We start from the raw sequence: 14,745 nt of genomic DNA on the forward strand, positions 1-14,745 counted from the left end.
TGTTCTAATAAGCATTATGTGTAATATATTAATTAAAAAACACTGTAGTAATATAGGACCTTACATATATATAGGATATAGATAGGATATTGGGTGGCATTTACACCTCAGAATTCAAATATGTATTTTTGTTTGCTTTGACTGTCATTATTATGGTGTTTAAAACAAAAAATTCCCAACAGCCTAAATCAGTTCTTATTTAGAAAAGTACTGTTGTAATACTAGAAAGTTGCTGTTTTCTGGTAGGATGTATTTCTTGCATTTCCTGACTATTATTCTGTCAGAATTCTGTGCTGTTGAGAATGACAGACATTCTTCAAGGCTCCAACCACCAAGCTGCAAGTGTATCCTGCATTTTATAGCAGGTTGTCTACATCCTTAAAGAGCATACTGTTTTCAGGAGTATTTTGCAACTGTCAGAATTTTACTGTTCTGGATCAAATGGATGTGTAGTTGGAGCTTTTCACTGGAAGATAGATAAGAGGTTCTAGTCAACTGGAATGACATGAAAAAATATTTAAACTGTATTTTAAAATATACTGTACAGTAAATATTTCAAGAATGTGAACTCTCATACCAGAAAGTTTAGTGTATTTATGCAGTATTATTCTTGTAATATGATTTTTATATGCAGGGATATGGTGGTACAAAGCTTAGTTCTCTGTCACTTGGTCAAGGCCAAGGCCCGATAGCCATGAAAATGATAGAGAAGGCAGTAAAGGAAGGAACATGGATAGTTCTGCAAAATTGCCATCTAGCAAGTTCATGGATGCCAATACTGGAAAGAGTCTGTGAGGTAAAAATAAGTATTCTCTTCTTCTTATAAATACTTTTGAAGGCATGTCTGATCTATACAGGCGACTGAAAAGCCGGCTTAGCACACTTCATGACGATTCCCATTTTATAAGGGTGATCATCACATTGATTCTGTCTTTTTCCTTCTGCCTGCTGGAATAAAAAGTGCTCACTAACATGGTGGGTCTCGCCCATTCCTTGCCTGGTAAATCCCTGCTGCTTCAACGGTCTCTTCAGGCCAAGAGCGTTCACCATACATCTATTGCTGCAGAAAAGCAGTATGCTAAGGAATTTTACTCTTGAACAGCTATAGGTTTCCAAAGAGGTACTAGTGTATATTTCTTTCTTTTTTCCTCCCCTTAATAAACAACACATTTCTGATGTATACATATTATTACTATAGCCCTTCCCAGAACAGCTGTATGACAGTTAAGTGCAGTAAATGAGCAAAGTATACATTCTGTTGCTCTTGTGGTACAGAGCCTGCACTTGGTTTTGTTCATATATTCCACAAACATGCAGAGAGAGGACAAATTTTAGTTCAAAATACTGAAATCTTGAATAAAAATATACCGGCTGTAGAAGGGAAGTTGTCATTCATAACTCTGACTTTCACTATAGTCACATATAAGCATGTAAGAAATTAAACTTTGGACTGGTATATTTTCCCACTTTAAAAAAAAAAATTGCTTTAATAATAACACTTGAGGTGTATATTAATCTATTGTGTCTTCCAATTGCCTGTTTTTATATGTGTTTATTGTAGGAGCTAAACCCTGATACAACACATCCAGATTTCCGAATTTGGCTCACCAGTTACCCATCTGCCACGTTCCCGGTGTCTGTACTTCAGAATGGAGTGAAGATGACTAATGAAGCACCAAAAGGTTTACGGGCCAATGTCATTCGTTCGTACCTGATGGATCCGATATCTGATCCTGACTTTTTCAACAGCTGCAGAAAACCTGTTAGTAATGTTGTATTGTAACTTTATAAATCAGTTAAAGCAGATCCTGATGACTCTCTATGTATGCTCTGAGGGGAAAAAAAAAAAACCCCTCCCAAATTAAATAGTTGTCTTCCACTGCAATGAAACTGGTTTTGATTACTGGCAATAGTGAAGTAAATTTAATTTTTATTTTATTGCTCATCATCTCCTACTTCTTCAATCGAGATTTTTGTGGTATGGCATTAATAATAGAGATCTCTAGTTTAAAAAAAAAGTAAGACTGGGAAAAGCCTTAACCACTCCTTTCATCTTTAGATGTCTGATTGCAAGCATATTTTACATTATTTTTCTGTAATTAATGTAGTTCTTATAAATGAGGTCATATGCTTTGCTAAATGGTCTCAATTGAAAAACAAAACAAAAGGTCCTACCTGAAGTTTTTCTTTAAAGGCCTGAAATCTATCTTGACAATGAGGAAAAAAGAAAAAAAAAAATCATAGGTATATGGTCTTATACACATAGTTGTATGTCTCATGTATCTTAATTACATATACATGGACATACAGCTTTAAAAATGAAATTGCTTTGAGGGTTCACACTGGTTTAAGAGAATATTTAGAACTGATGCTTATGACAATTTGATGACTTCCTGCTGAAGGCCTTTATATGTCAAGAAAAAGCTACCCCTGACTCATAAACAGTATGTTACCAGAGCAGATGCTGGGTTTTGCGTGACTCAAAGACAGCACTGCTGTGCAGGACGTGAGACAAAATGAAACCATTTAAACCAGCGATGAATTATTAATGGTGTTGCATTTGGTTTTAAGGCTGAGTTCAAGACATTGCTGTACGGCCTGTGCTTCTTCCATGCGCTAGTGCAAGAAAGGCGGAATTTTGGGCCGTTGGGCTGGAACATTCCGTACGAGTTCAACGAGACCGACTTGCGCATCAGCGTGCAGCAGCTGCACATCTTCCTCGACCAGTACGAGGTACAGCAACCTCTCACAGTGGTCAGCGGTCAGCGGTCCTTGCTTGCACCCTCTAGGACCATTAGTGCATGTACCAATGCAGGCTGAATGCTGCCAAAGCCACAGTTTAGCGGGGGCAGTGAATTAGAAACCAAGGCCTACTTGGAATAGTGCTGACCACGGTCATTTTCAGTGGTTAGTGTACCACCATCAGTGTATATAACTGATGTGGGAAACTTTCAAATTACAAGTTAGACATTCTGCCATACAAAATAGAGCAGCATTTGTTCCATATAGTTGCCTTATTTGCTGGAATCTTATCCTGTCTCTAGGCAGGAGCTGTGGATTCAGTTCTTGGCAATGTGACTGCAAGCTGTAAAATATCGCACTAAAACAATAACTAACTGTGATTTACTCAATGATAGGGATAATACTAGACCCTGGACTGTTGCAGATTAAGGACAAACAACCTTGATCTATTTGTGTAAATTCAGCAGATGACGTTTCCTTCCATTTGCAGAGCTAGGCAGTGTTTCATAGAAGCTTCTCTGGAATTTGCTAGCAATACATGACACTTTTTTATGTTCCAGCCTCCTAAGCAACCCACTATAGCCAGAATCTGTTAAAGTCATGGCTGGGAGCAGGAAGGGGGTGTTATTTTCAAACCACTGTCAGCCTGGAGTGTTTTTGGCTATCAGTGTGGTTAATAGGTAAATTGTGATTCAGCATGAGAAAGCAACTTCCTGAAGGCGTGTGTTTCTTTTCCTGTGGGAGAGTGAAGCAGCGGGGTCTGACTTCCCATTATATGACCAAAGCTTATGAGTAAATGTAGTGCCTAGCAGGGAGGGAAGCATTTTTTTTTTTCCTAAAAGATAATAACTTGTATGTAGTAAACAGATTTCTTGGTACTTTTTTCAGCTGGTTTGCTTCATCCCAGTTCTCAGCGTATCACCCACTCTTGCCCTGACTTTCTGTAAATAATTTATCTCTTATCACTCATAATTTGTTCCTTTTATGCACCTAAGAGGAGTCCAGCTTCTCCCAACCTCAAGACTTTAAACATGTTTATTTTCTTAAAAAAAAAAAAAAAAAAAAAAAAAAATTTATGAGCACAGCTATGACCCTGTGACAGCATACATTTATTTTAGAAGTATGTATAGCCAAACAAGTAGAGATAATTTTGGAAAAGTTTTCCATAAACTTGTACTCGGAGTTCCAGCTGCATTACTATGGAAATTTTTGGTGCTATTATTCTTCAAAAGAAGCAATGCTGGGTGAGCTGATGGATGATTATTATAGTATTTGAAGATCAGGATATCAATGGTACTAGCAGAAGTAAATAACAGCTTTTACACTTTCCAGTGAGAATTCTGGGTGACTTCCAAATAAATTACAATGATACCAATATGGCTGTCCAGAGAAGTGCCAGGCTGCAGTTCAGGTCATTGTCTTGCTTTTTTTTCAGGAAGTGCCATATGAAGCTCTTCGCTATATGACTGGAGAATGTAATTATGGTGGCAGAGTCACAGATGACTGGGATCGGCGTACGCTCCGTAGTGTTCTAAACATGTTCTTTTCCTCAGAAATCATCACAAATGTAGATTATAAATTTGATCCAAGTGGCCTTTATTTTGCTCCTCCTGAAGGAGATGTAAGTATCCCAGAACAACAGACTTACCAACAGCTTATTTTTTAAAAAAATAGATCTATCTTTACTGACATTGATACATACCTCAATGCTTCCTGCTGTCACTGCTTGCTTTTGTGACTTAATCTCACATTCTATTAGGACTTGTTTCAGTGACTTCTAAGAAACAGAAATGATGTAAAAAACCCCACCCCAACTACTACCAACTAAATTGACTTTGCTCTGTGTGAGTCAGCACACTTAGGGGACAATAAGGGAGAAACACAGCCTGCTGAAGTTAAAAGCATTATAAAATAGGCATAAGAGAATTAGTTGATCATATCTGCTGGAGGTAGAGACAGTAATCAGCTTAATTTATCACACAGGATACAAAGTTACACAATCAGCAAAATGCCTTCAGACACTTGGCAAGCAGTGGGCCCCGAAAGGGGCTGCAGCCCGTCCCACTAGGTATCTTATTTTGTAAGAGAATTTCCAACAGCTGTGAGAAATCTTGTCAGAAATTATTTCAGCAAAGCCAATCCTGATTTCAGGGGAAGAGGATGGACCAAATGAATTTGTGAGGCACAGTCAGCCCCATTATTCCCTTTTCTATCTTAGTTAACACACTGTATTCATTATGCTAGGAAAGTTCGTAGTGGTTTTGAGGCATGTCTTACAGCCTGTCACCAGCTATTGGGCTGTTTCTGCATCTCCTTTTAAGTCTTGAGTAGGTTTTTTTTTTTTTTTTTTTTTCCCCTTTTTTTTCAGTATCAAAGCTATATTGAATATACAAAGACACTTCCACTGAATCCTTCCCCAGAGATATTTGGAATGAACGCAAATGCTGATATTACCAAGGATCAGTCAGAAACGCAACTGTTATTTGATAACATTCTACTTACACAGGTATGTAAAGAATAAAAGTCACGCACCGTCTTACCATAACTTTCTACTCTATCTCCATGTTAGTATGTTCAGATTTTTTTTCACTTTTTACTGTACCTTATTGTGTTGTACCTCCATTCTGGTGAAATTACTGTTCCACTTAATCTTTTAAGGCTTTTTTGGCTTTGTATTTTTCCTGACTGTCTTCCTAAGGAAGCATAGCTTCTGTGATCATACAGTTAGCTTGCCTATCTTCTACTCCCCCAGCTTTTAACAATTTGCAACTTCTTGGCCAGTTTCAGTCCAGTTGGTAAGCCAGGTTTAATCTAGGGATACTATAGTTCCTGTGAGCTTCGTGAGGAAAATGAAGAGCTGAATATAGAAAGCAAGAGGGACATGGAGGGACAGCGAGACAGAACTTGGCACTGCTCTGTGCTGTTTCACATAGCACCTGGCCAGCCAGTGGTGCTTGATAGGTACCTCAGAGATGGGGGGAGAAAGACTGGTTTACAGTGGAAGAAGGATTTCAGCAAAAGAAAATGAGGACAGAAATCTGTAGGAAACCAGATTTTGTTAGTTCTAAGCTAATAACGTTGCAATAATACAGGAAATTCTGAAACAAATTTACTTCAATCACAGGGGAAGAGTGTTAGAACTGTAATGAACTTTTAAACAATGCCTTTTTAACAGCTCTACTTTCCTGCATTTTAACTATTCACTCTCCTAAGTCCTCTTTCTTTTTCTCAAAATAAATCCAAATTTCTGTCTCTCTCTAGTCTCGGGCATCTGGGGGTGGTGCAAAATCCAGCGATGAAGTTGTTCATGAAGTCACAGGTGACATCCTGAGCAAACTTCCTCCAAATTTTGACATTGAAGCAGCAATGAGAAGATATCCAACCACTTATACTCAAAGCATGAATACTGTGCTTGTCCAAGAGATGGGACGCTTTAACAAGTTATTGCAGACAATACGGGACTCCTGTGTTAACATCCAGAAAGCAATAAAGGTGAGCTGAATATAACCTTTAAAGGCATATACCTAGAAACTAGACTCAATCTCTGACCTATCAGTGCAAGTACCTTAGAGAACTGCCCTGAAGTCTTGATTCAGGTCGGTCAGGGAAAACCTTAAAGAATCTGGATTCCAAACTGATTTATTGATCTGTATCTTAGAATTGACAGGAGTACAATGGAATATAAAAGTACTATTGTGCCAACTGTAGAGAAACCAAACCAGAAAGTTTTAACTACAGATTTGCTAGCAAATAAGAAAAGCAGTAACTAGGTTCACATCTGGTTTTCTGCCTCACTGGCATGAAAGACTGAAGCACCTCACACGATTTCTTACAGCTAAAAGCAGATCTCAACACCTCAAATAGCAAATTACTGCCAATGAGGATTCCAGTTATCACAGTCTAAAGTTGATGTTTGTTCTCAGTAGGAATCAAAAGTTACAGCTGTGCAAAATACAGAAAAAAGCAGGGAAAAGTCAGTTTGGGTAATTTTTATTTATCCTATTATAGCTTAAGGCTGATGAGGCATTTAAAAAACAAACAAACAAAACCAACCCAAAACCCCCACAAACACCACTCTTCCCTCTGTTAAGGCCAAACTGGAAAGTCTGCCACTTTAGAATAAGACACCTGCAGCAATGTCACAGAGTTTTGATGAAACTTTAATAATGAAAAAGAATATTTACAGTTAGTAAAACTCGGAAGTGCTGTGGGAAGACCATGGCAAGGGAGAATTTTCCAGTATGGGCAGCTTTCTTCAAAAGAGGCTATGGACCTTTTCCCTGACCAATCTGGTGACTAACTAGATCAGGCAGAAGACCGCAGTAACTTTTTATGAAATCCGTTATGATGTGCATTATTCTTGTTTTCAGTGTTGCTCCTGTCTGACTAAGCTTGAAGTTTGAAACATTGTTGGACAGAGCACGTATGTTTTTAATCGTTAAAGCAAGCCTGTTAGGCAAAGTGTTTTGACATTTTCCTTTCCCAAATTTGTTTTAGGGGCTAGTAGTGATGTCTGCTGAACTGGAAGAAGTGGTAAACAGCATTCTGAAAGGCAAAATTCCAGGACTATGGATGAGTAAGTCTTACCCAAGCCTCAAGCCTCTGGGCAGCTATGTGACTGACTTCCTTAATAGACTGAAGTTCTTACAGGTGAGCACACCCTATTTACACAGATGTGTTCAATGCTGCTCATTATTTTTGTCTATTGATGTCAGGTGACAACTCCACAAGTGAACACACACACACAAATTACTTCCACTGAACAACTGACAGGTAAAGTTCAGTTCATTTGTGCACCTGTTTTGTATAGCGGTTTGCTCATCACAGCATCTAACAAAGCACTACATTTTGCCACATACCCTACACCTCACAAAGAGAGATGCACTATGTCAGTAATACTGTATGACAGAATTGGCCTTCTGAAGCGAATTTACTAAGGGCCTCTTAAACTGCATGTAGACCTGGTGGTGGTAATGAAGTTAATTAAAATAGAACTTAGGAAAATACTTTTGAGTTCCTTTTCCAGCCAGCAAACATAAATTAGTAAAATGTTTTCACACAATATCTTACGTTAAAGTCAAATACCAAGCTTTCAGTAGAGCACTGGAGAAGAAAGCTGGATGAGCTAGGGAGAATCAGTAGAGTTCCTTCACCTGTAAGAGTGCGGATTCCCAAAACTGACTTTAAATGAGTAACATCTAGAGTCTCAGCGCCATTCTCTGGCTTAGTAATCTCAATCAACTGAAGAAAACCAATCTCATAGCAGGTTGCCTACTCCATACCTGTTGTAAGAACAGGTCCCAAGACAGACAAAAGATCTAGAAACAAAAATCATAATTAAAAAAAAAAATAAAAAATCAAAAGCAGCATCCTGTTTCAGGTCTAGAAGGATATTCACAAAATCTGCATTTCCAGAGACCTTCTATTTTATGTTTTTGGACACACATTACCCAGTCAACACACCTCAGTAACTTCCAGTTCCATCTGTAGCAAGCCTGACAGCAGTATGTGTAAAGAACAAAAGTGCCATTTCTTGAACAGAATCCAGGGTAGAAATTAAACTTGTACAAACGGAAAACTGCCAATAGCTATGAGGATGATTTTTTATTTCTTGGGAGGAAAACTACTTACTAGTAGAGACAACTAGTTTACTTGTCTTCACTATAATTCTCTGCAGCAGAAAATTGTAGCAAACTTTTTTCAGACATTATTCAAAACTGATGTTTGCAATAATGAGAAAAAGGTCATCTTGCATGCAGTAAATATTCACCACTGCAACAGACCTCACATATATTACAACCAAATCCAATGAATTTTGGCATTTTTAAAAATAATTTTTATACAGAACCTCCACAGTGTAAGCTATTAAAAAAAAGAAAAAGACCAACAAAAACCCCCAAACAAAAAGCATCTCCCCATCCCCAATCAACAGAAGTTTAATTAGGCCACATATCCCCCTCATGAGGAAATCACCCCCCCTCATCTTCAAGTTGCTGTACACACAACATGTGACTTTGGCCCTGGAAGGGAAATATAACCCTTTCAAAGAGCAAACAGCCTGGAAAAAATCTGTCATTTGCAGAGAAAAACAAAGGTGAATGCTGAACAGCCTTCAATAATGAGGGAGAGAAGGAGAATTGAACACTTGTTTGATGAACTTACAAGGATGATGTGTGTTTAACAGACTTATTCAGACTAAGTCATTCACATAAGCTAAGTATTTCCAGGCAACAGTGTTGGGGGTTTTTTTTGTGTGTGTTTTTTGTTTGAGGGTGGCTTTTTTTGTTTGGTTGGTGTGCTTGCTTGTTTTAAAACAGATGCTAGTGGCATTTTAAACAAGTTGTTTAAAAAGACATGGCAGCCATCCAAAGTTCCACTGCTTTCAGAAAAGCAAAAGACAATCCTGGATTCACAAAGGGAGAAATTACTTCTGCTGTTATTCTAGAAGATAACTGCTTTCCTAAATACTAATAAAAATAAAAGGCAGTTTTTTTCTTTTCTCCTCCTCTCTCTTTTGCTGCTGCAGCTGTGGTATGAAAATGGAACTCCACCAGTCTTCTGGATTTCAGGATTCTTCTTCACTCAAGCGTTCTTAACAGGTGCCCAGCAGAACTATGCCAGAAAATACACCATTCCAATAGACCTACTAGAATTTGACTATGAAGTGCTGGAAGATAAGGAATATGAAATTGCTCCTGAAGATGGTAAGTAAATGCATGACAATTATCTGCCTTTGCTGATGTATTCAGAAGTTAACATTAGTTTGCAGACTCAGAGTTATGCAATTAAGTTAATGAATTCAGCTGGAAAACATACACAACTGCACTGCCTCCCATGATATGCACAAGAAGTGAAGCAGCAAAATACTATTTAAGTCCTTAAGAACTGCTGAGATTAGTTCACCTCCTGGATTAGCATGCAGATATAAAATAACACCAACAGAGGACACTCCTTACCCCAAACTTCCCACAACAGATCAAACTCTCAAGTGATATCTAGCTTGCTTTTTTTCCCCCCCTCTTCATTTCACTCCTTTAGCATATATGTCTGAAGACATGTATTTTCCTAAGCCAAGGAAATCAAACATTTAGTACAGAAGTTGGGCAGAAAAATATCTCATGGGTATGATCACATTGTGCAATAGGGGACTGCTCTAAGGGGGGAAAAGCCCTATTTTTTATCAAACCACTTTATTATATATAACTTACCTTAGGTTCCAGTTGCAGATACACTTGTTAGCTTGCCCTTCCTCAGAAAAAAGGACGGATTAAACTGAAATGTTCTTAATATACTTTTTAATACTTTTCTGAGGATCAGTTTGACTGGAAGTTGTGTAAAAAGAAGGGCTTGGAAGGTTGCCTGGGAGAGCCACATCCAGTCAGTTTCAAGTAATTTTTGTTTTAGAAGTTACAGTTTTCAGTCTACAGAGCAAGGAGGTGCAAGTTTGATGAAAAACAGATGTTGCTGTAATTTATTGTTTTCTTCTGGAGAGCTGATGGAATGACAGCTGTCATTCTGTCATGACATTATGACATGTCAAAATAAAGATGTTTTTTAAAGATTTTAACTTCTTTAATGAACTGCTTTAGAAAGGTATAAGCAAGTGGCAATTTGAAACATAAGCAATGAAACAATGTGAAGACTAACTAGTGAAAGACTGTTTATATGATCAAATCTCCATGTTTGGAAACATTAAAGCTGACTGTAGTACATACAGAAAACTTTATTATAATGACAACTGTAAAAATAGTGTCCTGTGCTTTGGAATAATTTTTAAACCTCCGTCACTCTAAAAGGCTGGATACACTATGATATCACTAGACATTGTATCTTCATAAATCTTTACGGAATTGTAATCATCATAAATTGTATTACAGTATAAGATTGAGTTATACTCAAAGTTATTTGATCATCACTTGGAACACACAAAATTGACAAAAAGTCCCACACAATCAACTGACAGTTAGCAAAGTGCATTGCACTAGCACTAGCTGCTGCTCTCAGCTAGAAGACATTTTCAGTTTTTGTGTAATATGGTATCTTTTCTAACTGATTCAGGGGTCTACATTCAGGGCTTGTTCTTGGATGGAGCACGCTGGAACAGGCAAACTAAGAAGCTAGGAGAATCTCATCCAAAAATCCTCTATGATACAGTACCTGTGGTCAGTATCTTTCATTTGGTTAGATTTTATAGTATTATATACCAACAAATACTGTAGAATTAATACTCAAGTTCTAGTCTTGAAGGAAGTAACAGCATAATTCTTTAAAAAAATAATTTAATTGAAATATTTTGTGTTGAAATAGAAATTAAGTGTCTGAGAGGAGCTGAGAATCCTCTGCTAATAATGACAGTGACAGGAAGTTTGGTGTTGCATATTTTGGGAGAGGAAGCAATCTGATAAGAAAGAGAAAACAAGAAACAACGTTTTCAGGGCTATCTGTTAAAAAGCAAGCAAAACAAAAAACCAACAATGTCAAAATACTTTGGCCAAGCTAAGACTGTTTCCCTATTTTTTTTTTTAACTGAGATGAAAGGATTATTTTATTCTTTTCTTTACTACAGATATGGCTAAAGCCATGTAAGAGAGCAGACATTCCACAGCGACCAAGTTACCTGGCCCCAGTGTACAAGACCAGTGAGAGAAGAGGGATCCTGTCAACTACAGGCCATTCCACCAACTTTGTCATTGCAATGACTCTCCCTTCAGACAAACCACAGGAACACTGGATCAGACGGGGTGTGGCATTATTATGTCAGCTTAACTCATAAACCTATCGCAATTTATGGAGGTAGGTGCATTTTCCAGATCACTTAATAAGGGATGCATGTCAGTCCTAAAAGCTACATAAAAAGAAAAAATCAAAATGAGTTTGTTTACAATGTCGCATTTGTGCCTGTCACAAGATTTGAAACAAAATACTAAAATACAAAGGTGCACAATAAAACCTTATAAAAGCCAACAAAAATATCTGCTCCTTGAATAATTTTATTTTCTGAAGGCTCCTTATTTATAAGGAATATACATAAAATGAACACAACACTGTTGACAATGAACAAAATAGCATTTGATCATTTCCAGCTTTATAAAATTTAAAAAAAATGATTTAGTTATAACAAAAAGACTGGTAGCTCAGCAAGTCATCACATTTTAAACCATAGACTCAATTATTATTGGGAGGGGAAGGGAAAGAAAAAAAAAAAATCACACTGCATCTAGCAACTACAATATTTTCTAAGCATAATCACAGCGGATTGAGTGCAATGTGATCTACATCAAAATCCATATGGGATGTCACACAGTGACAGCATTGTAATATACAAGTAACATTTATGCCCTCCAACAAATACAAGTCAAATGAGACTCTGGATTCAAGCAGAATGGAATGTTGAAGCCAAGTAGAAATGTAGTGGAATTCAGATTGTCTGTAACATGACTCAAAAGCGTACATTAGAATCATTTGGAATTCAATACTGGTGGAAACACATAGAAGTAGTCACAGCTGTTACACTGCTCTTCATAACTTGTAATAAATACTAGAAAAATAAAAGGAAACAACCCATGTTTAATGAAAAAACAGTACCTACCTTCAAGGACCATGTCTTTCCCCTGTCTGAAGATGGTCTTGGAAGTTAGTTAACTATTTTCCTATAGAGGCAGTGTATTAAGCTATAACCATATTCCAACTAATACAAAAGTAAATAATATACTACCTGAAATATAGAATTTTTCATTTGAGAAGAATTCAAAGAAATACATTTTAAAAAACGATTTGACAAAATATCAGTTCAACCACATAATGACCCCCTTAATTCTATCGAGTATAACAGAAAAGGAAAATTAAGGGTCAGTTTAATACATAAGAAACATAGGTGGTTTAAACTTAGATCCCTAGAAGGTATCCAATGAGTTAAGTCTCCTTGAAGATGGTACTCAGTGACCTAACATGGGCACTAGGAAAAAGTGTCACCCACGGTCTTTACACTGCAGAAATTCAGTAATCTGAGGCTACCAACAGTGTGTTTGCTAATTAGGGTCCAACAGTAAACGTCTTTAAAGAAGAAAAAGAAAGCCTGAGTTCAGAGCACCAAACGGCTACATGCCTGAACTCTGGGCTGTTGGCTTCTTCACTGAAGAAACTGCGCCCTTCTTTGAAATGGACCCTTAATACTGTTTCTTGATACTGCATTAGGAAGAAATACTGGCAAGGATCAACTGATATCTTTAAAATATATGAGCTGCTCTCAGTAAAAACTAAATTGACCAATGAAGCTTCAAAAAGTAAAGGGCCACAGGAAACATACATTAACTTGAAATGGAATGAAGATACCAACTGGCTCTCATTACAGGCGTTAGGATCAGTGTTTTTAGTAGCTACACTGGCACCAAGCAGACCGAAACAAAACTTACGGCACATAGTCAAAATACAGCTTTTACCTGGCATACACATAAAAGAAGACAAACTGTATGTTTTAAAAAAGGCCACTACCATGCTTAGGACTGGTACTACAGAATCAACTTGCACTCCTCACAAACTCACAATTTTTTTAAGGAGTGGGTACAAGAACAACTAACTCATGTCTGGCAATATAAGCATATCAGCACAATCCGATCTAGGACAGCTGATCCCAGCAAGGTAAGGCCCAAATTTTCAGTCTATCCTTCCAAATTACACATACCACAGATCTATCACATCTGCTTTTTAATAATCTAATTTAAATACCAAAATTGTAAAAAAATATCATAGAAATTAACTCCTTTATGCTGGAAGTAAAAATCTTCTTACATACCCTCTACTGCCAGAAATGGCTGGTGCTACAATGTCTGATATCAAGGCATTGTAGAAAGAGATTTTGATCTTACAGTATTGTAAACAACCTACTAAGTACTACATACACAGAGTGTAATTTAACCTTTGTGCCCAGGTTCAGAAATTAGCATCTTGTACTTTGTATTGTTTTAGCATGAAGAGGAGAAACCATTCCAAAATAATTGTTAAAAAAAATGGAGAAATTCCCATATGGGTTCTCTGTTAAGAGAGTTTGCACAAATTCACAGCCACAATTCTTCAGTAGTTTATGCTGCAAGTGGCACACAACACATGTTTAGCATCTGTGAAAAAGAACCAGAAATAGCTCAATAACTCCAACATCAGGGATTTCCCCAAGCTAACACTAATTCTACTGCATTTTCCTACTAATATCAAGGAACAAACATCAAATAAATCTTAGTCAGGAAAACATTGTCAAACTGATCCTTGACAGAACATAGCACTTTGCAGCGTATATTGCAACAGCCTGCCTTCTTACACATGAAGTTTATAATGATGGAGTGCAGCTTAACGCATACTCTAAGAATTTAAACAGTGTTTAGGATTTGGGTTTCTTTTTTAAAATTTAAACCAGCACAATGGTTTCCAGTCATGTGCTGTTGTAAGATTTAATACTTCAAGTCACCACTATGCAGAAGAATCAGCACAGAATGAATATATATATACACACACATGCACATATATATATATGCATGCACATCTATATATATAACTATATACCTATCTCTCTCTATATATCTATACATATATATAGATATATATACATGCTACTTAAGACTTATGTGGCACTAAAAGCTTACTCGGGTTCCTTGCAGAGGTATGAATTTCAACTGTAACATTTTCTGGGTTCTGTTCAAATGTACTAAGGAAATGGTGTTTTCCCAAAGAGTAGATCATTCACTGTACATTTTCTTTCTTAAGCAAGCAGTACTTGTTCAGTACACTGAACTTGGCATTTATTTCTCACATTTAGTATTTCCTAATTGTCAGTCACTTGAGTTAGAGGATGCATTGGGTAATCTCATCTGATTTGAATTAGGAAAAAAGCAGAAGTTAATCTACACAGAAATGAATATACTGTACTTGTGTAAGTAGTGCAAGCCACTGCTTTTCCTCTGAGCAATGTGCATACAGTGAAACAGTGCAGACTCAAAGCCATACAGTAACATT

The 14,745-nt window shown here is 37.1% G+C and overlaps 1 protein-coding gene across 1 annotated transcript in view; it reads left to right on the forward strand.

The window, feature by feature from the left end:
* Positions 1 to 11,515, forward strand: part of DNAH7 (dynein axonemal heavy chain 7) — a 116,003-nt gene extending 104,488 nt beyond the window's left edge. Inside the window, exons 55-64 of the mRNA XM_075711559.1 lie at positions 635 to 796; positions 1,562 to 1,762; positions 2,572 to 2,733; positions 4,178 to 4,363; positions 5,111 to 5,248; positions 6,004 to 6,234; positions 7,240 to 7,392; positions 9,269 to 9,446; positions 10,801 to 10,904; positions 11,309 to 11,515. Of these exons, the coding sequence (XP_075567674.1) occupies positions 635 to 796; positions 1,562 to 1,762; positions 2,572 to 2,733; positions 4,178 to 4,363; positions 5,111 to 5,248; positions 6,004 to 6,234; positions 7,240 to 7,392; positions 9,269 to 9,446; positions 10,801 to 10,904; positions 11,309 to 11,515 (1,722 nt within the window). The remainder of the gene's footprint in view (positions 1 to 634; positions 797 to 1,561; positions 1,763 to 2,571; positions 2,734 to 4,177; positions 4,364 to 5,110; positions 5,249 to 6,003; positions 6,235 to 7,239; positions 7,393 to 9,268; positions 9,447 to 10,800; positions 10,905 to 11,308) is intronic.
* Positions 11,516 to 14,745: the final 3,230 nt, after the last annotated feature.

Source organism: Pelecanus crispus, chromosome 5, assembly GCF_030463565.1.
Source record: "Pelecanus crispus isolate bPelCri1 chromosome 5, bPelCri1.pri, whole genome shotgun sequence".
Lineage (NCBI taxonomy): Eukaryota > Metazoa > Chordata > Aves > Pelecaniformes > Pelecanidae > Pelecanus > Pelecanus crispus.